The 24,333-nt window shown below is 43.4% G+C and overlaps 1 protein-coding gene across 1 annotated transcript in view; it reads right to left on the bottom strand.

Annotated features, from left to right (window-relative positions):
- The window catches only part of Arpc2 (Actin-related protein 2/3 complex, subunit 2), a 39,657-nt gene that overhangs the window by 7,962 nt on the left and 7,362 nt on the right, over positions 1 to 24,333 (bottom strand). Inside the window, exons 5-7 of the mRNA XM_065436444.2 lie at positions 22,439 to 22,625; positions 11,405 to 11,498; positions 2,837 to 2,963 (exon numbers count right to left, since the gene is read on the bottom strand). Coding sequence (XP_065292516.2) covers positions 2,837 to 2,963; positions 11,405 to 11,498; positions 22,439 to 22,625 — 408 coding nt within the window. The remainder of the gene's footprint in view (positions 1 to 2,836; positions 2,964 to 11,404; positions 11,499 to 22,438; positions 22,626 to 24,333) is intronic.

Raw genomic sequence — 24,333 nt, 5'->3', positions numbered from 1 at the left:
TGAAGGTTGTGGGCTCGGTCCCCACCGGTGACAAGTTATCTTTTTGTTCATTTTCATTTCTCTTTTCTTCCTCCCCCCCTTCATTATTTTCTACATTTAAATTTCAACCACAGCTAATTACCCCACACTTTCATAAGCTCCATTACTTATATGGCCGTGATTAACAAATATCAAGCCGCTCTGTCTCCATTCTTCAAGGACAATTCAAGGATTTCAAGTAGTATGACAAAGATAAATTTTCAAGGAAGGAGAAACAAATTTTATTTGTACACATACACTAGAAAATAGTAAACTCTCCTTCTGCTCAGCTGCAATTTCTTGCAGCTAAGCGGTTGCTTAGTGCAACACGTTTCGAGCTCTTTAAATGGCTTTCCACAAACTTGACTTTCCCATTGTAAATGTGTCAATAAGCCTTTAGCATGATTGTTACCAGTGTTTGGCTTCAGCCAAAGATATTCGTCACACGAGAGTCAAGTTGCAGAAACTTATTTTCCGCCAAGAATATTTAGAGCCTAGGGCTCGAAAATGTAGCCATGATGGCTGCAGTGTGAACCAAGTAGCAAAATAACAAAAATAGTGGTACAGCTTTGTTGGTTGATCTGGTTTTGTCTAGCTTCATGATGGCAATGGTAATTCAAACACGCCTGTTGTTGGTCGGCGTGGGCACGCGACATTACATCACTTAGCGGCACTCTGGAAAGAAAATATCTAAAATTGTTTGCCGATAGACAGTGTGCATGGCGCAGGTCTGAAGCGAAGTTTGCTACATTGAATTTTCAAAAGCCACCCTGAACCCCAGTTTTCAAGGAATTCAAGGATTTCAATGAGGTAGGAATACAGGATTCATAACCTGCATTCTTGCATGCTAATATCGGTGAGAAGATTTTTGGATTTACTTTGTTATATCTGATAATTCATTATACCTGTGGAGGTTCAACTGTACTGCATCGCTGCATTTGCTTTATAGACTGAAAGCCTTCACCTCACATTGGTTGCTTGAACCTTTTTCTGCTTATGCATGTTTATTTATTTATTTTATTGTACCCTCAAGACCGAAGTATTACAGAGGGGAGTGGGTAAAAAGAAATATACACAAATAAATAAACAAAGCAGCAATAAACAACAAATGTGGTTAGTTAATTGCATCTGGGAGTAATGATGTCTGATAATGCCGAACGAAACTTTGAGTTGTCCTTGATTGTTTCTCTTAAATCTCATACATTTGAAACTGAATGTGCAGATTTGCTTGGCTGCTTCTCCATTTGGGGACTGTAGTATAAAGATAAGAACACAGGATGAGTGTTGTAATTATGTTAAGTGACGCTTCTTTTGCCTGCCGATTGCCGAAGCAATGGCAGTTACATACTTGGAAAAAGAAATGAACTAGATCTAGCTTAGGGTGACATCAGAATTATGACCGGTAAGCACATTTCAATGGACAACCAGGTTTTGATATGTACGGAGATTATCACTGGAAGTGATAATATATATTAAAACAAATATAACTCAAATCAACAAGCAGACAGTAATGAGAACTGGCAGCAACAAGATAAAGAACGATCCACGAGTCTGTACCAGTATTTAACAATGCAACTGCTTCTCCCACTGTGCCTGGACTGTGAGTCATCACACTATCAGCTTTGATAACACTATCAACTACAGTTGACCTCCCAATAAGGTCAGCAGCACAGAAGGTACTGTATTTGGCTTTTTAGCACACCTCTTTTGTACACTTCCCAAATAAAGGTTTGTTGTAATTACCTTGCTTTTCTGGCATGTGGTAGGTGAATTATCTCAATAGTGAATATGTTCGTTTATAAAAGTCCTGCAGTCACGTAATTGCAGTCAAGTATACTGGCCCCAGCACTTAGAAAAAAAAAAATTGGATTGCAACATCCTGCATTGGTTAATTTTGAAACGCAAGTGCTTGGCTGTTTCTACGAACTTAGGAAACGTCCTCACGCATCTACAGCACTGAATGTGCAAAGTTTCAACTACTTACACGTGTTGTCACTACAGCCTATACGTTTCACACCTGCGGTGCTCTTACGATTCCATTACATCTTATATAAGAAATTATCCAAAGCAAGCACTGCTGCACAGTGACATAATTTTTACCATTTGCTTGACCCCTCAAACTACTTTTGTAACATATGCAATACAGTTGCGTGCTGTAGGTGCTTATGTGCAGGCTGTGTACGATCAAATACTGGTACTGTGTACCAGTATTTAACAATGCAACTGCTTCTCCCACTGTGCCTGGACTGTGAGTCATCACACTATCAGCTTCGATAACACTATCAACTGCAGTTGACCTCCCAATAAGGTCAGCAGCACAGAAGGCACTGTATTTGGCTTTTTAGCACACCTCTTTTGTACAGTTCCCAAATAAAGGTTTGTTGTAATTACCCTGCTTTTCTGGCATGTGGTAGGTGAATTATCACGTTAATTCTTCCTCCTTACACAACAAACAATTTTCATATAGCTGGAAACACCATTTTGCAGGAATAATACTAGTCCAAACACACTGTTGAAATCAGGTATGCTTTGAATTAAGGGCAACTTTCTTACAGGTATTTATTCATACTTTTCTTTTCAAAACGAACTAATTTTTTCTTTTTAAACTGTACGCGCAACTAACAATCACTTCTTTTTTAATGAAGGTTAGCATCCCCGCAGCATGGACAGAAATCCTCTGGTCCTGAGACGGCTTTTGCCAAAGTCCAGTCAACACTATAAGTGGCATTCAGTAGAAGCGCTGCAAGCCGTAATGCATGAAAGTTATGCGCAAGAGTCTGTAGCCACAAGCGTAAGCCTAACAAAAGAAGCTACCCACCAAATGTAATATAGCCAATGCTGTTGCCAACACGGGCATCCGTGTTCTCTAGTTCTTTTGGAGGTTCACGGTGACTGAAGAGCACTTGTGGCGCTGTGTGGCTTGCTTTGCGGCCCTCTTTGAATTCCTAGTACACAAGGAGAGACATCACCATCCGCCATTACATCACTGAGGCAAGCACACAAACGTGTGAAAGGTGCAATCAGCATCCACATGCACTGAGAGGAAGACACAACACAATAGAAAGAAAAGACATGGACAACACCACTTTGTCAACACTGCCTTCCAAGCAGTGTATGTGGACGCTGATTACATCTCACCAACTAGCGACCATCAAAGTGCTTACTAAGTTAATAAGTCTGAAGGCACTGTACAATGCTTAAAGAAGCCCTGGAACACATTTAATGCCATTCTTAGGGTACTTCACCTACTATCTGGGGGCCAAGTATCTATCTATGTATGTTTGTATCTAACTGCTTTCCCGCCTACCTGAGTCAGTGGGTAGCTCATGGTCAAATGGGTAGTGCATCGGGCTGCTGTGATGTGAAAACAGTGTTCGAAACAAATCGTTGGAACAACTTGGGTCGCTGAGTATGTGGCAGCGTGTATACATGTGTCGCTCTTCAACAAAAGTCTTTCATGCTGACATGGCTCACAGTAGATGCAGAACTGAGTAGGTACCGCTGTTTGAAGAAAATCTTTGGTGCTGACTTGAAGCACTGGCTATGTGCCACTAGGCCTGTGCTGGTCTTCAATGAACCTCTCTGAAGCTAACTTGGGTTTCTGGGTACCGTATTTACTCAAATCTAACGTGCACGTTTTTCCCCGATAAAATGGGCCCGAGAATTGTGCGCGTGTTAGAATTGAGTACGGCCCTAAATCTCAGTTACCATATTGCCATCGGCATTTCAAAGTCGCTGCCCCGTATGTTCTTTGAGCCTAGCTGCCACAGCTTCCTCTGTGTGCTGTAGTATGTGTGCTTAGGTTATTCCACCATCCGTCTTCCCATTTTCTGCGTTTGCTCTATCAGCATGGTAGTGCCGATTGTGAAGACATGCCGAGTTCATCATGATGCTGCAATTAAAAGGAAAGTGATCACGTGTGTGGAGACAGACTGAAATCGGGTTGCATCACGGTCATTCGTAGTTCTCGAAACTTGCGTGCGGGACTGTCTGAAACAGGAGAAGCATTCTACTCCAGCGGCTGTGCGGCCCCTATATTGAAAGTGATCTGCGATGGAGACAGAGTCGACACACCTAGGCACACCATGCTCTGTTCTCGTTGTTTAGTTTGCATTGAAGCGAGAGGCCGCAGAAGGTCAATTCGCTTGCTCCATCTGCCGAACTTCATAACTCCAGTGTTTTGATAAAAAGTTCCAGCGGTCATTGAGTGAGACGTGTTCATGTTTGCTTGTGTGTGTGTGACACCATGCTGATTAAGTTAGTTACTAAACAAATGTTTAAATGTTTATGCGGCCGATAAAACTACTAACCTTACTTTTTGCATAGCTACCTACTGATTTGATATTGAAATCTGTTTTGCCTTTTCGGCAAAACTGTGACTCTCTTATTTATTGCAGCTTTAGTGCATTTGGCGTAAATCATTTTTTTTTTTCATATGAGAGAAAGTTATATTTCTGTATGAAAGAATGAGTTGCACGGTACTGTAAAGGACTTATATTTTTTTAGGTCACAACAAACAGAAGCATGTTAGAATAGAGCGAATTTTTTTCCCTTTCTTTTGGTCACGAAAAATGGGTGCACGTTACTATCGAAGGTGTGTTACATAGTAAGGTCCATTACAGCGCAACGCAAGACAAGGAAAAAAGATGGTATAAAACTACGACACGGCACTGACTCTCAACTGATATTTTATTGGTAAATCAGGTAAATCTGGATGTTAAAGCCTGACGCTTTAACAGGCTGTGCCACAAATGCACTGGTTATGTGCCGCTCTTCAGTGCACCCCTTGCCAACTTTGGATCACCGGGTATGTGCCATGCTTCTCATCTCGGAGTCTACGCATGGACTTCTCAGCAGCGCCACTGCATGGTGCAGTGTGTCCAAAAAGAAGTGCGAGAGAGGAGCCCGGTAGCCACATGACATGTTTCTGAGCGTTCGCCACACACCGGTGCACCATGCATTGTGGAAGCCACGTGCAGCTTCGCAGTGAAAGTGCTAGATGGCTCCAAATGTTCTTAGGGAATAGGATGCCGCGAGGCCAAGGGTAGTGACACCCTCTGACCCAGTCTGCATCGCCTTTCATAAGCACTGGTGCCACACTGGTTCTTGCCAGTGCGATTGTGTACTGCTGTTGCTGTTTGCCGGATACCTTTCTTCAGCGTGTTTTTGGCTAGCTCGGTGTATGCTAGGTGAGTGAGCATGTATGTGCGTACGTGTGTGTGCATGTGCAGTTGTGTTTGTGTGCACATGTTGGCAAGTGTAGAAATATGCAGTGTGTACGTGCGTATCTGTATGTACATATGTCCACATTTGTGCATCAATGTGTTTGTGTGTGTGAGCGCATATGTATTTCCAACAGTTGGTAGGATTTACCTTTACATGCAACAAACTTCATCAAAATTGCCATAGTGGTTGCTGAGAAAAATTATTTCTCTGTTAACGTGAATTTAGGCAGGAGCTCTTGTATAAACCTTCCCCTTAGGTGCCTAATTTTTCTAAGTTTAAAACCTTCTTGCGAATATATTACGAAACCAAACACTTCCTTTTACCAAATTCTGGCATGACTTTCTTTTCCTGGGCAATTATGCAGATCATTTCACCAAAATCACGATGGCTTTGGTACACACTCAAAGGTGGCGCAGTGGAGATGAGAGTGAATATGGCGCCGGCGCAAACTGTGTCTCCACCCTAAAATCCGGGCTTGGCATCTAGGCGCCCTATTAGGGAAGCACGAGAGATGAGTCCTGCTGTAGTACACTCCTCACAACTCGTTTAGATGGTGGAAATATGTTGTGTCGCTACATTGATTCCATGCTGAACGCATTACTCTCAACAGTCATCGTGACATGTGTCCTGTCGAATCTTTTTGAACATAGTAAGAAAATATTGCCAGTCTGTTAAAACCAGAACATCTGTGAACATGTCGGCTAAATGTTATTGCACTGCATGCAGCACAAAATTTACAATCTTGTGTCAAAAGCAGTGAAACAGCACTTGCTCTATCTTTCGCAATATTATCATGCAGCGTCATCTTAAGCAGCTGGACCGACAACAGCTACTGGCTGATTTCATGATCACGGAAACATTCTCAATAATACAAAACCGCTCATTTTAGGCAAATAAATGAAAAACGTGTGTGATTTCATAAAGATGGAAAGACCATTTCATCTTTGCAGGGCCAATCTTAACACAATAGTTGCACATTGCTGTGTTTGCTGCATGTGGCCTTTGAGATGAAAAGCGTAGCCTAGATGCTGCGACCACCATGAGCCGTCTCACGTTCAACCTTCCGATAGCCATGTCAAACGTGGTTTGTGTTTGAAGGATCCAAAAAAGTTTTGCGACAGGAGATTTATGAGGCAACATATTTTAATAGTTTTGTCATTCTATAATTAGTTAGAGAAGTGTGTCAAGGCTCCTTAAGAATGGTAAAGAGGGGCAAATAAAAATGTGCCTATGTCGCATGATTGACATTCTTGATAATGACTGATCAGTTCCACAAAATGCCATAGCAATAACATGGCTTACTCAAAATTCATAAGTTATTTAGCAGAATATGAAAACAACAATGAAATAAAGGCGCAGTGCCAGCAGTGAATAAACAGAGCTTGGTAAACATTTCAGAGGAAATGACGTAAGCAGTGAAACTTGAAAACACCAGTCCCAAAATGTTAACGTGGTTAAGTGGACTACCACTAATGCAGATTATGCCTCAAGGGCCACAAATGTGACATTCAAAATGGGTGACACAAAAGTGACGCTAGCGCCCAACCAAAACAAAAATGGCAAAGTAAGCTTCGCCACAGTTATCACTCGTACACGAATGGTGCATAGAGCCATTACTGACTCTATAGTCTGTTTCACATGCAAGCAAAAATGCTTGCGATTCCTGCCACCGCGACGCAGAAACTTGTTTTGAGCGGCGGCAGTGGCACTAGTGGCTGGAGCGGCGAGATTCGGGCAAGTTTGAATTTCATCGCGGCGGCAGCACCACTTCTGAACCAATGATGGCCCGCCTCGCCGCGTGACCAGTAAAGGACTAGTGCAGGAAAGCCTGCGCATCAAACAATGTTTATTTACTTGCTACTTGCTAATATCACCTGTGGAGATTCCCACCCTGAATGCCAGAGCGACATCCTGAATTTGCATCCCCAATGCCATGTACCTGCAAGGATGTGCAGAAGTAAAGCTGGCGTACTCAGATCAGCAATTATCAGATCAGCAACTCAGATCAGCAAACTACCTAGTACCTCAGAGTCATTGCAAGTCTTGCGCGTGACGGTATGGGTTCCCGCACAATGAAGGGCTTCGTGAGCGGCTCTTCAACGAGGGCATGGAGTTCCTCAAACTTTTCTGACAACATCTTATAATACCCCTGAAAACACTCGATGTCGGCGTTCATGAGCAGCGGCATCTGTACAAAAATATTGCAAAGTACTATTTCTGTGCAAACACAACCCACCGCGGTGCGGAACTCGGATTCCTCCTTCCGATTCTCCCAGATAGGTCTCACCCATCAGCACCATGGAACCCAGAGTTCGAGCAAAGCCTCCTTTTCTTTAAAAGGCGAGCAATAGGATATGCGTGTAAGAATCATCATGTGGCACACACAAATCCATCTCCGTTGACATGCTAGCATCTGTTATGGCAGAGTACTGAGCTGCTCGCGAGTTTGTGCCCGCATATGCGAATTTTTTTCACAAAAACAGCACAAAAGATAAAAATGATGATTTAGATACTGAAAACGCAGGATATGTATCTATAAAGTAAATATTTGAGAAGCAGGGAAAAACAATGCTTATGCTGGTATTCAAACTATTGAAACTGGCTGAAAGTCCTGTGTTTTTTGCCAGCAACATTGATATTTGCAGTGGCGAAAAACGCACGGCGGCAATGCATGTGAAACAAAATCTTGCAAAAATCTTCGCAGCACCGCGTCACTGTTTGCTCCATTTGCTCAATCGCTTGCATGTGAAACAGGCTTATGAAATGGCAGGAACACTGAGCATATTTATTTTTGCATTTTGCCTACATGAAACCTTGTGCGCGCAGGACTCCCATGACTGCTGTCTACGTGGACATACAGTTGATACCAAATTCATCAAACCTGGGCGTATCAAATTATTGTCTATATCGAGCAGTCGTGACTGAGCCCACACCTCTTGTGGGACACAATGCACTGTTTAATGATTCACGTTTAAATGCAGCAAACTTTACAGCAAACTGGCAATAGCACAAATCAACAAGCAACATACTGTTTTTCAGAGAATTTGTTGTCGCCAATTTCGCCTGTTACTGGAACTTTTGTGAATAAAGTTGCTTGAAGCAGGTACCCCTCTGGTGTCCTTTCACAATAGGAAGGTTTCCATGAACATACAGTCTCTGACCGATAATTTGGACACGCTCGATTATTCGGACAGCTCCGTGGCACTGGGCCGCTATTTGCCGCGCAGACTTAATGTACATCGTATTTACTCGCATAATGATCACACCTTTTTGTAAAAAAAATTGATGAAAATTCGGGGGTTTATTTTTCTTCATCCTGCATTTGCTGCAGGATGACAACAGGTCAACAAATAGGCGGCTGCTGCTGTAACAGTGCAGGACACTAAAACAAAAATGGCGGCCGGCGGAGCAAGCCAAACGCACTGAATGCGATTTTTTTTTCTTCTCGTGTGTACATTACGTGCATTGAAACAGTTTCTTCCATATCAATAATGAATAATATTGTTACTATCGGCAAGTTTGCGGCAATAATGTCGCCATGACCACTTTGAGGGGACGGAAACAGAAATGGGCGCGCTTAGCTGCCAGTGTCAGAAACCCAGGGCAGGCACGCTGCGGAAACTGCGGCATTTGTCTTCACTACTATCTTAATACGGCATGCTTCCACTATGGCTGGGCGAATATCTTAGCTATGTTACAAGTGTCGGCGCATGAATAGGGTACACTTCTAACGTATCAGTGTAAATGTGGCTACTATCGTTGCCGCTCGCAATTTGTTGCGTGCCCACGAGTGCAGACGAGAATAATCAAAAAGTGCCTTTTTGTTGTTGTTGACCATAACCATTATAAAGCCTACAAATTATAAAGCCAAGGCAAGTTTGGATGTAGCTTTTTTTCTATGGAAGTGCGGAAAGTGATGAAAGAAATGAAATGGGGCATCTGCTTAAGTTAAGAATGTTCAGCATGTGCAGACCGCTTGGTATGTCTTGAAGAGTCGTTCGCGTAGCATTCAACAGCATTCGACAGATGGTAAACACGATCCTCATTAGCTAGACTTGGCACACGACATATCGCTGTGGCAAGTTTTGGGTGCGATCATTACACGGGAAAGGAAAAAAATCGAACTTTGACGACAAAATTTAGGGGTGCAATCATTACGCGAGTGCGATCATTATGCAAGTAAATACGGTATAAGGATGATTAAAATTCTGGACACCTTATAGCACCATGTGATAATTCAGACTAGGACTGCATGAACGCGTGCTAATTTGGCCACCAAGTTGAGCTGAAATAGCTATATTTTGGTTCTGATACATTGCAGGCATGGTCGTCGACCATGTCACTGGCACCTCCTTGAAACCGAAACTAGCGAAGCCTAGTCGATTTAGTAGTCGCTGGCTACACCCAAACTGCAGGACAAGCCAAGCAAAGCCACTAAGTAGTAACGATGGCAATTGTGAATTGTATGATTTGTGGTGCGAGTTCCGTTTTGTGCATCCAGTGTTTGGTAATTTATGTGCTACAGTCAAAGCCACTTATAGCAATGTTTAAGTGCCAAGAAAATACCATATTATAACCAATAATTGTTACAACAGGGTTGTACAAAAGGGACAGATGGGACAAAAATAAAAAAATTTAATTAGGCAGCAAGAGGTATAGTCGAACCCACTTAATCATTATGGTTTTAACGATACTCAGACATAATGATGAGCTGCCATGGCATTGTGAATTTTTGTGCGTGTTCCATAATGAAATAACCAGCTTACTACAATGACCTCATGCTATGGTGCGTTACTGGTTACCTATAACAATTAAATCTCATTATTGGGTGCCTGTGCCGAAAGATAGTGAAATGCAAAATCTGTAGAGAGGGGGTGCTGGCGTTCCTTTTCATTTCAGCGAAAACACTGAGTAGCCAGATTTATTTGTTATAACCAATAACGCGGCATGGGAGCATTGTAGCAAGCTGTTTATTTTACAATAGAACACACAAAAGGTCACGGTGCCACGACTGGTCATTGCTTTATCCAATATTCTGTTAAAACTGGTACTGTTATTAGTGGGTTTGACTGTATATAGCAACATGGTTCCGGTTGACTCCTTCACGCAATTTGAACTAGCGCCAACTCCACCCTTAATGTTTGCATTGATGATGGCTGACTGTTGCAAAGAAAACAGCAATTATTCGGTGGATACACTGCCAGTACTTTCATTTCTCTGTAGTGACAGCATGACAATCGTCCAGATACAGGCTACAATTTTGTAGTGATGCCTTCCGCTCAATTCTATGAACTCTCATTATCTATTCATGGGCAGCTGATCTTATTGATCACGCGAGTGGAGCGTTGCTCTGACCACTAATTGACGAAGCATGAAAAGTGTAAAAAAGAATAGCACAAGAAAAGGCACCATTACAAAATTGCAGCCACACACGATTTAGGCCAAGGGAAAATGTATGAATGCACAGCAATGTGTTGACAAACTTGGGCCGTATTCTTGGACAATCACATTGAAAGATAACTTTACTTCCGTGTGGTTAGCAGCGAACACGTTGAAGGGCGAGTGCATTTCCAGCATTGCGAAAGACAGCATGCTTGGCACTGTGCCAAGAATGGAAAATCGTAGAATGATCCCAAGTTCGTAAACTTAACGAAAATTTTGAGGGAGTTGGCAGGTGAAAAGTACGCCTATTAGGATGAAGATGCATGTCGCACTGCTGCCCCACTGGAAAAAAGGCCATGGGGCCCTCACCCCCGCAAGTGCTTATCATTGTCATCAGATGACAAGAATTGCAATTTCGGCACCAATATTATAGAAAATATGAACATGGGTAATAAATTTATTTGCTCAATAATGCAGCGTTGATAGAGTAACAGTACGCATTTTTCTTTTTTCTTTTTGCCCACCTAACAGTTCTTAATTTTGATAATTCTAAAATTTGTTGTGGCCCTGTGACATTTGAATTAAGAAGACTTTACTGAATTTCTTTGTGATGTCTAGAATGCACAAAAAAGTTTTAGACCAGCATGACTGCGAGGTTGCTCAACATTTCTGATCATAAAGAGTTAAATGCAAACATGTTATACCAACTTAGAATTCTCATGTGCTCAAAATTGAGCAAAGAAGTGTCTTAAAAAAGAAATGTGCATGATGGCCTTACCTGCATGAATACCTTTCCGAGGACAATATCACCTTCATCTTTGAACATGGTGCTGAAGACTACAGTCACCCTGTCTGGCTTTGCCTCAACATACCTGGAAGCAAATATGGCCATGAGTATTAGATTGAGGACATTCAGTTGATAGAAGGACTGTGTAAGTGCATGACTTTAACCTAGAATCAGGAGCACCTCTAACACAAACGCTACAATGTTGCAAACACCAAGTGGCCCCTGACAAATGCACTGATATACAAGGTGCACGAGGAATTTTAGAACACAGCTTTGAATCGCCACAGACATTCACACTTTCATTTGGTCAGTCAGGTCTTTAACTTTGTCTTCTCCAACCCACCTGCTATTTATATAGTAGCACATTTATTCCAGGGTAGCAGCTTGCAGTCTGACACAAGAAATGAAACCACAAGCAGTCGTCATCACATTGCCCACCTGCCACAGTGATTAGGAGGTCACTACCTTCTTGAATGAGGCAAAATCATTTGTTTTTGAGGCATGATGAGAGCTCGAGGCATATTCTCATCCATGACAATGAGAATAAAGCATTGCCAGTGATAAGACATCACTAAGGTAGTCAGATTTCTCCAGCAGGTAGAGGCCACCATGAGTGAAAAGCCCGAAAAGCCAATGATGGCCTTTGTGAAGGGCCGACTGACATGCGTGTCCTTTTTCAGTGTGCCTGTGGCTCTCAGCGTGGCTGAGCGCGTACACAGCACACGCACCTTGATTTAGTGGTAACCTGTCATGTGTGCAAAGAGTGGGCGTGCCGAGATGGTGTGCCACCATGTGTGCCGTCTTTCTGTGTGTTTAGTACCGGAGGTTGTGTGATCTTGAGTTTCGAAGAGGGGCCAATGCAAGAGGCTAACGGCAGCTCAAACACCTGCTCCTCGCTGCAGGTGTTTTTCACGATAGTGTCGTCTTACTGTGGGTGACACTATTAGCTAGCTGCAAGAGTGGAGTGGACGCAAAAGGGTGGCTGGCTTCGCTTTGTACCACAGATGGGAAGATATTGTCAACATGGCATGAAACTTTGTCTTTTGTTGTAGACTCTCAAATTCAACGAAATTAATTTTTTTCTCAGTCATATTTGCATTTTCCAATTGCCTGATCATTTGAAAAATTTTGCGGACTCTTCTGTGTAGAAAAAAATCAATCAGAGATGGTACTTACTTGCATAAAAGGTTGAATTTCAATACAAAAACAAAATTCATTTAACAAAGGAAATTGCTGATATTACAGAGTTTGTTATATCAAGGTTTAACTGCAATTAAAAGTACCACGCCACTGTGCACAGGTGGTGTCACAGAGAAGGAGACTAGAACATAGCCACACAGAGCTGGAAACTTGCCAAAGGTTGCTGCTATGGAAGGACTAGCCAGCATCTACATGCCCCATCTCATCCGAGTATACAATCATAATCAAAGCCAAATTAGGTCAATTATTGAAGATTCAGAAGGCTTTATCAAACAGTCTTAGGAAGCAGCAATAAAAAAAAATGTAAAACACTTGAACCAAGGATAACTAATTTTGTCTGAAATATTGCTACTATTGAAGACATCAGTATCTCCTCAAATACCTTGGGTATACTGCACAGTATGTTCAAACAGTGGTTACTCTTGCTCCTTAAAATTAACGCTTCAATCGGCAAAAACACAGGAAGCTTAAGAGCCCTGTTTCTTGGCTGAGTTCGTAATTTACGCAGTATGAGGACACTGCTAAAAGGAGTAGTATACAGTGTACCTCTGTCCCATGGGTAAAAATACATTAGACAGGCAGGCTGCTGCATAAATTACTGGCTGAGAGAGCTTAATCAAAACATTGTGTGTTACAGGGACAGTCAGGTGTCAGCTCATTGCAATGACTCTGGACATTCCCCCCCCTCTACCTTGAAAGCGCAGTGTATTGAGCTCCAACAAAGATAAATTAAAATGTAGGCGAGGGATTATTGAAACAAAAGTCACAATCAGCGAATGTTCCATGTGTGCCAATACAACAAGTGTTTTGTTGTTGGAAAAATAGTTTTAGTTTATAGTTTATTATAGTTTATTGTACTATTCAGCAACATTGAGTACGAGTTACAACAAATGATTGAGGACCTTAACAGAGAGAGTGTAAGAGTGGGGTTGAAGATTAATATGCAGAAAACAAAGATAATGATTAATAGCCTGACAAGGGAACAAGATTTCAAGATTGCCAGTCAGCCTCTAGAAAAAAAATGGGTTGGAGCGCATACGGCTGACATACTCAGATCCTTACGGGAAGCTTACCATTATCACTAAAAAGAAAGGTGTACAATCAACGCATTCTATTGATGCTAACATATGTGACAGAAACTTGGAGACTGACAAAGAGGCTCGAAAACAAGTTAAGGACCACACAAAGAGCGATGGAACAAAGAATGATAAGCGTAATGTAAGGAAAGAGGAAGAGAGCGGTGTGGATCAGAGAGCAAATGAACATAGCCGATATTCTAATTGGCATTAAGAGAAAGAAATAGAGCTGGGCAGGTCATGTAATGCGTAAGTTAGTTAACTGGTGGACCATTAGGGTTGCTGAATAGGCACCAAGAGAAGGGAAATGCAGTCGAGGATGGCAGAAGACTAGGCGGGGTGATGAAATCAAGAAATTTGCAGGTGCAACTTGCAATCGGTTGGCGCAGCACAGGGGTAATTGGAGATCGGAGGGAGAAGCCTTCATTCTGCAGTGGAATTAAATATAGGTAGTTGATGAAGATGATGATCATTATTTACGCAGCTTCCGCAGCTTTGCCTACCAAGTATGAAATGGAACATAGATAATGCGAAACGGTGGCAGATTCTCTGCTCTAGAATGGGAATGAAAGAAAAGCAAGTACATTCTGCTCTGTTACATATTACGGCAGGTTGGCACAATGTACAACAGTGCGGAACAAGTTAAATGCTGCAGCGCAGTCTAGGAATTTGAAGATTTATAGCTGAACAATGCAGCTGTGCACATTATTCTAGAATCAGCATGAAGACTACAACACAATACTAAGAGTATTGCGAGAGGCGGAAAGTGATTGGCTCAGGACTGCAAAACAAAACAGCACACTTCTACACCGCTCTGTATACTTCGGTTTACTAGACTATAGCCTCCTTTTTTAAAAGCTATATTGAACACAGATATAACAAATTATTGGATATAATGAAGTAAATACAAAATTTGCTTGGTCATGATTTAGCTCAATAGTGTTCTCCTGCTATAATGAAATCGAGAATGCGGGATCTGACACATTATTGGTTATAGTAGTGAGGCAATGTTTTGCACATGAGCAAGAAGTGTGAAATATAATCACTGACCGATTTTTCAGATGCTTGATTTTTCGGACATGCATGATTATTCAGACTTTCTGCAGCACTGGCACCTACCCCAAGCATCAATGTACCGTATGTACTTGCATAACGATCAAACTTTTTTGTAGAAGAATTGACGCAAATTCAGGGGTGCGATCATTATGTGCGTTAAATTTCCCGCGAAAATATATTTTTTTCATCCCACATTTGTGGTGAACGAGATTATTTTCTTCTCGTGAGTAAATTATGCGCATTGAAACAGTTTCTTCTGTATCAGTAATGAAGAATATCGTTAATATCAACAAGTCTGCGACAATAACGTATCCATGTCCACTTTGAGGGGACAGAAACAGAGATGGGCGCGCTTAGCTGCCAGTGACATAGAAACACATGGCGGGCATACTGCGGAAACTGCAGCATTTATTTGTCTTCACTACTATCCTAATACGGCACATTTCCGATAAGGGTGGGCGAATATCTTAGCTGTGTTACAAGCATCAGCGTATGAATAGGGTACACTTCTAACGTATCAGTGTAAATGTGGCCAATGTTGCCGCTCGCGATTAGTTGCGTGCCCATGAGTGCAGACGAGAAGAATAGAAAAGTGCCTCTTTTGTTGTTGTTGGCCACAACCATTATAAAGCCTATGAATAATAAAGCCAAGGCAAGTTTGTTTGTAGCTTTTTTTTCATGGAAGTGTGGAAAGTGATGAAAGGAATGGAATGGGGCATCTGCTTAAGAATGCTTGGTGCCTGCAGACTGCTTGGTATGTTTCGAAGAGTCGTTTGCGCAGCAATCGACAGCATTCGACAGATGGTAAGCACGATCATCATTAGCTAGACTTGGCACATGACATATCGCTGCGACAAGTTCGGGGTGCCATCATTACACGGGAAAGAAAAGAAGAATAGAAGTTGGACGACAAAATTCAGGGGTGCGATCATTATGCGAGTAAATATGGTATAACCACAACAACAGAAATTTAAGATTCTGCAGTATTTCAGGCATGAACCGTGTGCATGATGAGTTGGATATGGTGGCCATGAAAAGCTGCTGCCATGTTGACCAGCAGAACACCGAAACTTTGGTTGCCATCTCACAACGAAGCAGCGCTGATTAAGTTCGGTGGTCTAAGCAGTCTGGCTGGCAGAGTGACTGGTGACAAGCTATCATGGGAAGCTCGCTGCAAACACGTTCGCACTCGTAGACCTCATCGGCCATCGAGCGTGGAACCAGACACACAGGCTAGACCAGTTTTTCTTACACTTTTCCAGTACGTGAGCCCTTTTATTAGTACGAAACCTAGCATGATCCCCTTTTATAAGGTTTCTGAATATTTGCTTTTTTAAATGACATATAGCAGAAAGAGCTACCAAAAATACTTCTAACGTTTTTAACATGGATTTATTTAATCATGTATTTTAACAAGAAGGATGTCTTTGCTTTCTTGATACAACCATATATGCTGAACCCCAGTTCTACAGTTTTGATAAGACAAAACTGGATGCGGTTGGGAAGCTAAATTTGGCGAAGTTTTCTTTGAAGCGACCGAATGTTTAGATTAATATTGTCTTGTCACTTCACCACCCAATATATATACTTGATGCTGAGGCACGCAACTACACTCTGTTGTGGACTATCCAATACCTTTGCATGCCTCACAGCGTTTCCTGCACTGTAAGTAGATTGTGAGATAAGTATAAATGCACAATACAGTATCGCTTAGCATGAATTCCCTTAAGCAATTCTCGTCTGCGAATAGAGATTTTGCTCAGTATGTTTCTCTGAGTAAATGTAAATATCTCTTCACTCATGCTGCCTAACCTATTTCACAAATCTGTTCGTCAGTCCAATGTTTCCTGCAACATGGAAAAGTGGGAGGATTAAGCAATTTATCACACACTACTTAGAGATGGTGCAAGCAATTACGAGTTATTTTTCAGACAGTGTGCGCAAAGCTTTCTCTTACTGTGCAGTAATTTCAACAAGCATAGAGCTACAGGTCAGAAGCCAATGCCTTCAGGACACTGTGAATAAATAAACATACCATGACAAGCAGGGGTTATCATCCAGGAAGAAAACTGCCATGTCGCGTCATCAGAAGCCTGTACAATGCACGAAGTGCGCATGTGCGAACAGATGCGCCTACTGCGTGTGTTGCTGTCACTCGCATTACTACAGTGGCGACGAAGGTGGGACTGATGGGAGCATGGTCTGCAGCAGACCGAATTGAAGGATGGCATCATGCCCACCAGTTTTCGACGAGACAATGAGCAACTGGAGCACGTACAGGATACTCCTGAAAGCTTATTTTGAGGGCAATGGCATTACCGACACTACAAAATGGCGAGCTCTGCTGGTGTCTCCGTTGAGCGATACAGTCGTCCGCGTGTTGCAAGGGCGCCTTTCAACTGTGCTGGTCAACAACCAAACTTATGATGCAGTTGTTGAATACATGGAGGAACATTACAATCCTCAAGTTAATGAAATAGCAGCAACTTTCTAGTTCTTCATGCACAAGCAAAGGGATGGCGAGAGCGTTCGGGAATACATCACTGACGTCCGGAGACTGGCGGAGAGTTGTAACTTTGGCAATTCACTGCACCAGATGCTGCGAGACTGCACAGTGTTGCACTGTCGCTGCCTACTCAAGTGCAAGAAGTTAACTTTTGAGGAGACAGAATAATTCGCCGGAGCTCCGGAGAAAGCGCTAGACGACATCCGAGACACACGGGAAGGGTTCCCGGAGACTTCGGTAACCAGCATAACCGTTGTACAGTTGCAGCAAGGACGGTGGCCCTGGACGATGTGGAGGAACACTCCAAAGATCATTCATGTGATCGATGCGGCAGTGCCCACGTGAGACGTACGTGTTGTCGTCGAAACACAAAGTGCCTGGCACTAAAGGGCATATGGCAAAGGTTTGCAGCAAGGGACGTTCCCATAAGGCCACAACATTTTCCATAGAGCAGAGAGCAGGTGAGAGCGAAGAAGAGATGCTGCTCGCTCTTGTCGCTCACAGCTCTGCCGATGGAGCTACATGGAAGCCCATCGAGGAAGACTTGACCTGGCAGGGTTGAAAACAATAAATGATTATAGACACGGGTTCTCTGGTCAGTGTCATACCAAACAGCATATTTCAAAAGCACCGCAAGTGGTGGCTGGTACAGGAAAGGAAGTCGCTCCATTTAACATGCTCTTCCTGGGGCCACTACCGGTCGTCGGTCAGGTAACAATGCCGGTGCAATCGGTTTCAACTGTTGTAACGATCACTCTAATAGTTGTCGGATGTCACGGACCACTGCTTTGTGGTCGGAACACAAGAGAACTAGTCCGCATGGTGGGTGTGTCCTTTTATGACGCTGGAAACTCCTCAAGTGTAAATGGCAAGGTGAATCCTCTGCTTGAGGAATTTTTGGATCTTTCTGAGAACAAGCTTGGTTGTTGCAAGGGCGCACCTGTGAAACTGCACCTCAAGCAGGAAGCCTGCCCACGTTTTGTAAAGCGCAAACAGTGCCTTATGCTATGCGCTCCAAACTTTCAGTCGATATCAACCGTCTTGCACAAGACGGAGTGCTTTCACCGGTAAGTGTTTCGGAATGGGCAACTCCAGTGGTTCCGGTGGTAAAGAAGAACGGAGATATATGGTTGTGTGGCGACTTCAAGTTAACCGTCAACCCCTCGTCACACTTGGAGTAGTATCCCTTGCCTAGATTTGAAGACATGTTCGCGGTTCTTTCTGGAGGCGAAGTTTTCAATACGCTGGATGCAGAAGCCAGAAAGACGGCGGTACTCAGCACACACTGAGATCTTTACTGCTACAATCACCTGGCATTCAGGATTGCTTCAGCCCCTGCCGTGTTATAGTGACGCATGGAATTGGTTTTGCAAGGCTTGCCGAATGTTCAAGTTTACCTCGACGACATCACTGTGGCAGAAAACGAAAACGACACCTCTGTACAGCAGCAGGTGCTTCAGCGGTCGCGTGAACACAACTTGAAGTTGAACGAAGTGAAATGCCACTTTAGGAAAGCACACGTGTCGTTTCTTGGGCATTGCATCGATGCTAAAGGTTTTCATCCTCTGCAGGACAACCTTGAGGCTGTGCTAGCCACACTAAAGCCAACACTGGTAAGCCAGCTGAAATCTTTCTTGGGCTTGGTTACATATTACGCGAGATACTTGCCCAACTTGTCAACTACGCTGGCTCTTTTATATGGCTTGCTGGCAAAGGGGATGCAACAGAAATGGGGGTCGTCTCAAGACAGAGCGTATCAAGAAGTAAAGACAGTCTTGTGTAAAGCTAAATTTCTTGTGCACTGTGACCCGCAAAATCCCCTTCAAGTGGAGTGCAATGCATCACCGGTCGGCTTGGGCGCAGTACTGTTTCATTGTATCAATGGTGAAGATTATCCGATAGCCTTTCGCTCAAGAACCTTAACGCCGGCAGAGCGAAATTACTCTCAAGTGGAAAAGGAAATGCTCGCACTAGTTTTCAGTGTGACAAGATTTCGAGACTATCTTATTGGTAATAAATTTTCTTTGATAACAGATCATAAGTTATTGACGGGACTGTCCCCTGCGACAAACCCATTCTGCAAATGGCGGTGGCTAGGATACAGCGGAGGGCACTACTTTTATCGGCGTATCAGTACGACAAAGACTATCGGAAAGCACCGTCGGACATGAACGCCGACGCTTTGAGCCGCTTGCCTTTGCCAGAACGTGGACAGCCCGGTGAAGATGGTCCCGTAGAAGATGTGCTAAATGTGCAAGCCTTGAGAGATTTTTCTCTTTGTGCACAGCAGTTGGCAGACAGCACCAGCGATGACGTCCTTCTCCGACAAGTGATGACATGGATTTTGCGGAGCTGGCCAAATCAACTGAGACTGGAGCAATAGTGTTTTCAGCCTTACTTCACCCACAGAGATTAACTTACTGTGAGTAATGGACTAATCTACTGGGGTCATCGTGTTGTTTTGGCTGAGGATGTGCAGTCAATTATTCTGCAGGAACTTCACGAGACCCATCCAGGCATGATGGCAATGAAGCCCCTGGCGTGCACAATGTTTTGGTATCCCGGATTGGATCGCGGCACAGGTCTCCTTAAGCTGGCCGAAGACCAACGAACGTTAATCTCGCCTGCATGTCGAGTATGCAGGTTCGGTTGAAGGTCACATGATCTTGGTGGTAGCGGATGCGGAAACAAAATGGATGGAGGCAGTACCCCTTAAAACAGCAAGTGCAGAAACCACAGCGAAAGTTCTGCGGGGATCTTCGAGTGTTTTGGCCTGCCACACACAGCCATTTTCGACAACGGGCCACAATTTAACAGTGCAGTGTCTGAAAGATTCTTCAGTGATAACCAGGTGCGTCATGTTAACTGCGCTCCATATTACCCTCAGTCAAACGGATTGGCGGAGCACGCTGTGCACACCATTAAGGAGGGAATCAACAAAAAACTGGAAGTCTACTCATTCGGATTAACAAGTCCTTGCTGCGTTACAGGACGACGCTGACTCGAGAAGGGAAATCACCCGCCAAGATATTGCTTGGTTTTCAACCAAGGACCCGTTTTAAGTGCACGTTTTCCAGAGGAGGAGGTGGCACCATGGAATTCCACGGTGAGCACACCCCCGGCACCGACGCCGCAGCTGCTTCCTCAGGGAGCACCTGTTTGGGCGTGACAGTACAATCAAGCCAGCCAGAGATGGTTACCCAGCACAGTGACGTCAACAAGAGGTAGGCGCTTGGTTATGGTGGACGCCGCAGGAGAAGTGCAGTGCCGTCACGTGGACCAAGTGCGCCTTCGAACGCAATGGCAGAGTTAAAACAGGAACTCAGCACAACTCAGCCTTCAGATCACCACACCTCGCAAAGTGATAGACCCTCAGATGACCAAGCCTCCCAGCGTGACCAAACCTCAGCAGGAGAAGACAGCGAACCACCATCGGACGTATCGCTTAGTACAGCCCGGTCTCCCAATGAGGCAACCTCAAGGGAACAGACCGTCTCGGGACTTCCCTGGCATCATTCTATGCGCACAAGAAGACCTCCCGATAGACTAGGCTTCCAAGGTAAAGGAAGTGCTGTGTCGTGTCATCGGAAGCCCGTTCATTGCATGAAGTGTGCATGGGTGACTAAACGCGCACTTCATAAAAGAAGCCACGCTATCTGCAATAAACCACCCTTTGGCTTGCGCCTACTGCGTGTGTTATTGTCACTCGCTTTACTACAAAAACCACACAATATTCTACAAGATGCACTGCAATTTTGATGTCCAGATGTTATTGCTATCTGCCTGCATCACAATGTGGCTGCGCTGACTGAAAACTGAAGCTGTGTCTTCATGCTAGGCAGTAGAATGCCTAGTAGGTCAGTAGCACACAGTAGCAGGCACACAAGTGGCCGAACAAGACAGGCGAGCATGAAATTGTTATCGATCACAAAAGGGATGGTGTTCAAAATGTAGCTTCTTCCAAATGCAGATCTATGAGAATATTTTACCTCAACACTTGGCAAAACTTGCATGATTCAAGACTTATAAGGCCTTGCTTCAAAACTGAAAGCTGGACACTCCAGAAAGAGCACGTTCTCCTGCAACTCTGTTTATGCAGACTTTTGTGAGACACATCAAAGGCCATTAAAGGAGCCCCAACAAAACTACAAGCTGTTTCGCACATAAAATGACAAAGCTTTACGACTCTCCCTCTGCAAGAATTTCTTGAAAGCAATTTTAAATGAGCTATCAACAATAAAATGTCTTTAGTTGCCCACGAGGGTTTGACTGTTTTGTCATTGCTGTGCTGAAGATGAGCAGCTTCAGCAGCACACATAAATGCTTGTAATACTTCACCTAACGGCAAATTAATGCGGTCTTTTTGTGTTTATTACTTTCCTTCTCGCATACTTCAACCGGTGACAGCCTATCTAAGGAAACAGCTTGCTGCATTTACATGGTCCACTTGCTCCTGCTTTTTGTTTTCTATAGTTCTTTTAATATTGCGCATTTGATGCCATTCAGAACACCGACAAGCCTCACCCATAGAAGCCACTAATTCTCTTAGGTTTACCAAAGCTGATGAATCAAGACAAGGGGCTTGTACTATCTAGTCAAGGAGGCAAGAACGATTTTGAGTTAAATTGTAGGTGCTCCGGTTTGTGCAGAGGAGTGATATGTCGCTCAGACATTTATGAAGACGTAATTCAACAACTCGGCAAGCTTGCTTAGTGTGCTTGAAAACTGTCCTAAGAGACCTTTATTTTTTTACTATTGGCCCAACTCATTTGTTTGCTTGTGAACCAAAGTACGAAGAATGCTTCAGGATCAATTCTATGCTTTTCTATTAAATATTTGGCTCGGCTGCTATTATGCTTTGTTGCTAAGCATGAAGTGGCAGGTTTGATTCCTTGCTGCAGTGGCCACACACTGATGAAAACAGACTGTACTAATGTGATGCGGTAAAACTTCAGTATATGTTAAAGAATCAGTTGGAATTCATCTGGGGCCATCCATTATGGTATTCCTCACAGCTGCATCCGAGCTGTAGCTTTGGGACACACAGGTCAACCATTCAAGTCAATGAACCAGGGCCTCAGACTGTGCTCTTTGATTTCAATGAAGCGATTCCAGTGTGCTCTGCTATAGGCTATCTTTATACCATACACAGGCTTAACCAAATGAAATCAACAAAAAGGTGCCTACATGGTTTCATCGTCCCTGTAGGGAATAACAGCCCTCTTGTCTCCAATTTCGCCACGCTCCTGGAAGTCAAAGTACTTCTCGAAGACAGACGCAAAGCAGTTCCTCTTGAGGTGGCTGGCCTTGCGTGCAATCTCCTCTGTGTTCTCAGGAAGGTTTTCCAGGTCAAACAATAGCGATACATTGTAACCTATACAGGAAGTAAAAAGGACTAAGTCACCACGTGAAAAAGTCAGAGGGCTTACTTTTACGAAGTTTTGTAGAGAACATCACGCAGTGCAAAGTAAAAATGATGCCATAAATTATCTGATTTGCATGTGGTTATGCACTGGTCTTTGCAGAGCTTCAACTATATATGAAGAGCGCTGCAAAGATTTATAAAGATATTAACCCCTTTCATGCCTTGGATGAGCTGGGTTCTTCCATGCATTTCTGGTAAAGACTACCAAGGACGAGCTCAGCTCATCAGCGGTATTTTGCATTTTCTAGCAATGCCATTGGCAAGTCTAGTTTTGTTTCAAAGCTTAGTCATACTTTTGGTAGATGGCAGCACACAATTCATAGGAATGCACAGGCAGAAGCAAATTTATGTTTTTTGTGGAGGTAAAGTATGTTGGCAACTGGGGTCTTAAAAGTAATCTGGTCAGAATTTGGGACAACAGCGTGGCATGGAAAGGGTTAGTGTGCAGTGTGCTACTGTTCATTTTATACAAGAAGCCCTGCAGATTCATGATTTACGGCACAAAAAGAGACGAAGGCAAAGAAAAAGTAGGGATGACAGGAGCACCGATAGCTGACACACGAAGGAACCCTGACATTTCTGCCACTGCTTCGGAAAAGTGCGGAAAAGTCATTATTCCATACCTGCATGCAGCCCTTTTGTTGTCCCTACTTTTTTTCCTTGTCTTTGTCTTTTTTGCGGTGCAAATCACGAATCTGTTCCAACCCACCCAGAACTCCATTCTTACTCAAACCCTGAAAGCACCTTAGCAACAAAGTGACTGATGGTGCAGGACTGAGGAGTTTATTCCTTCAAAGCCTTCTGCCACTCTTTCTGCCACCTGACAGCAACAAGAAAATGAAGAGATAGCTCTGCTATAGCCAAGCTATAGAGGCAGCAGAATGCCATAAGCACCCCACTTGCCACACTGAGAAAGTCAAAAACGCAACAGACTGCTTGACAAACACATTCCTCTTAATGACTGCCAAATGAAGTTGCAAAGTGGGACAACGAAGCTCCCATGCGATTCAATACACTAATGCTGTATCAAACTTTAATGTGTACAAACTTGTGATACGCATCAGTAGGAAAGAGGTTTCTAGTTGCAATGCCACAGTGAATATATAGTGCGACCCAATAAGATGGCCCAACAAACTTATATGGTTTCAACACATATGTGAACTCATACAAAACAATGTTACTTGGTAGCAGATGCCGCCTATGACGTACATGACACAGAATACCAAGTGTTAAAATGAGCACTGAAACTTAAATTTAGAGCCATGTGTTTTCTGCTGCAATCTGAGAATGAGGGCATATGAAGCGACTGGTGCCTTTGCAGCACATGCATTTCACGCTATAGGTACCATATTTTCACAGTGTGCCCAACACAAAAGCACTAAGGACGCGCTATTTTTGTCTAAGTTTGTGGAGTGTGAGAGAGTTATGCAGAAAAGTGTACTTCCTTAGCATTTTGGGCATGCAGCCTGTTAAAAAGATTGTGGTTGTCGACTGTGTTTCGTCACAAATACTAGTGCAGACTGCAACTACAATGCGTGTGGCCTTCATAAAGGTCGAGCATGTTCTGAAATCCCACACCCTGTAAACTTTTGTCAACAATGTAAGTCGACAAACTCACGCATGAGCATACTCATTTGAAGCTGCAGCCAACCATGAG

This window comes from Dermacentor albipictus, chromosome 1 (assembly GCF_038994185.2).
Source record: "Dermacentor albipictus isolate Rhodes 1998 colony chromosome 1, USDA_Dalb.pri_finalv2, whole genome shotgun sequence".
In the NCBI taxonomy this organism is placed as follows: Eukaryota; Metazoa; Arthropoda; class Arachnida; order Ixodida; family Ixodidae; genus Dermacentor; species Dermacentor albipictus.
This window is presented reverse-complemented; position numbering and strand designations above follow the sequence as displayed.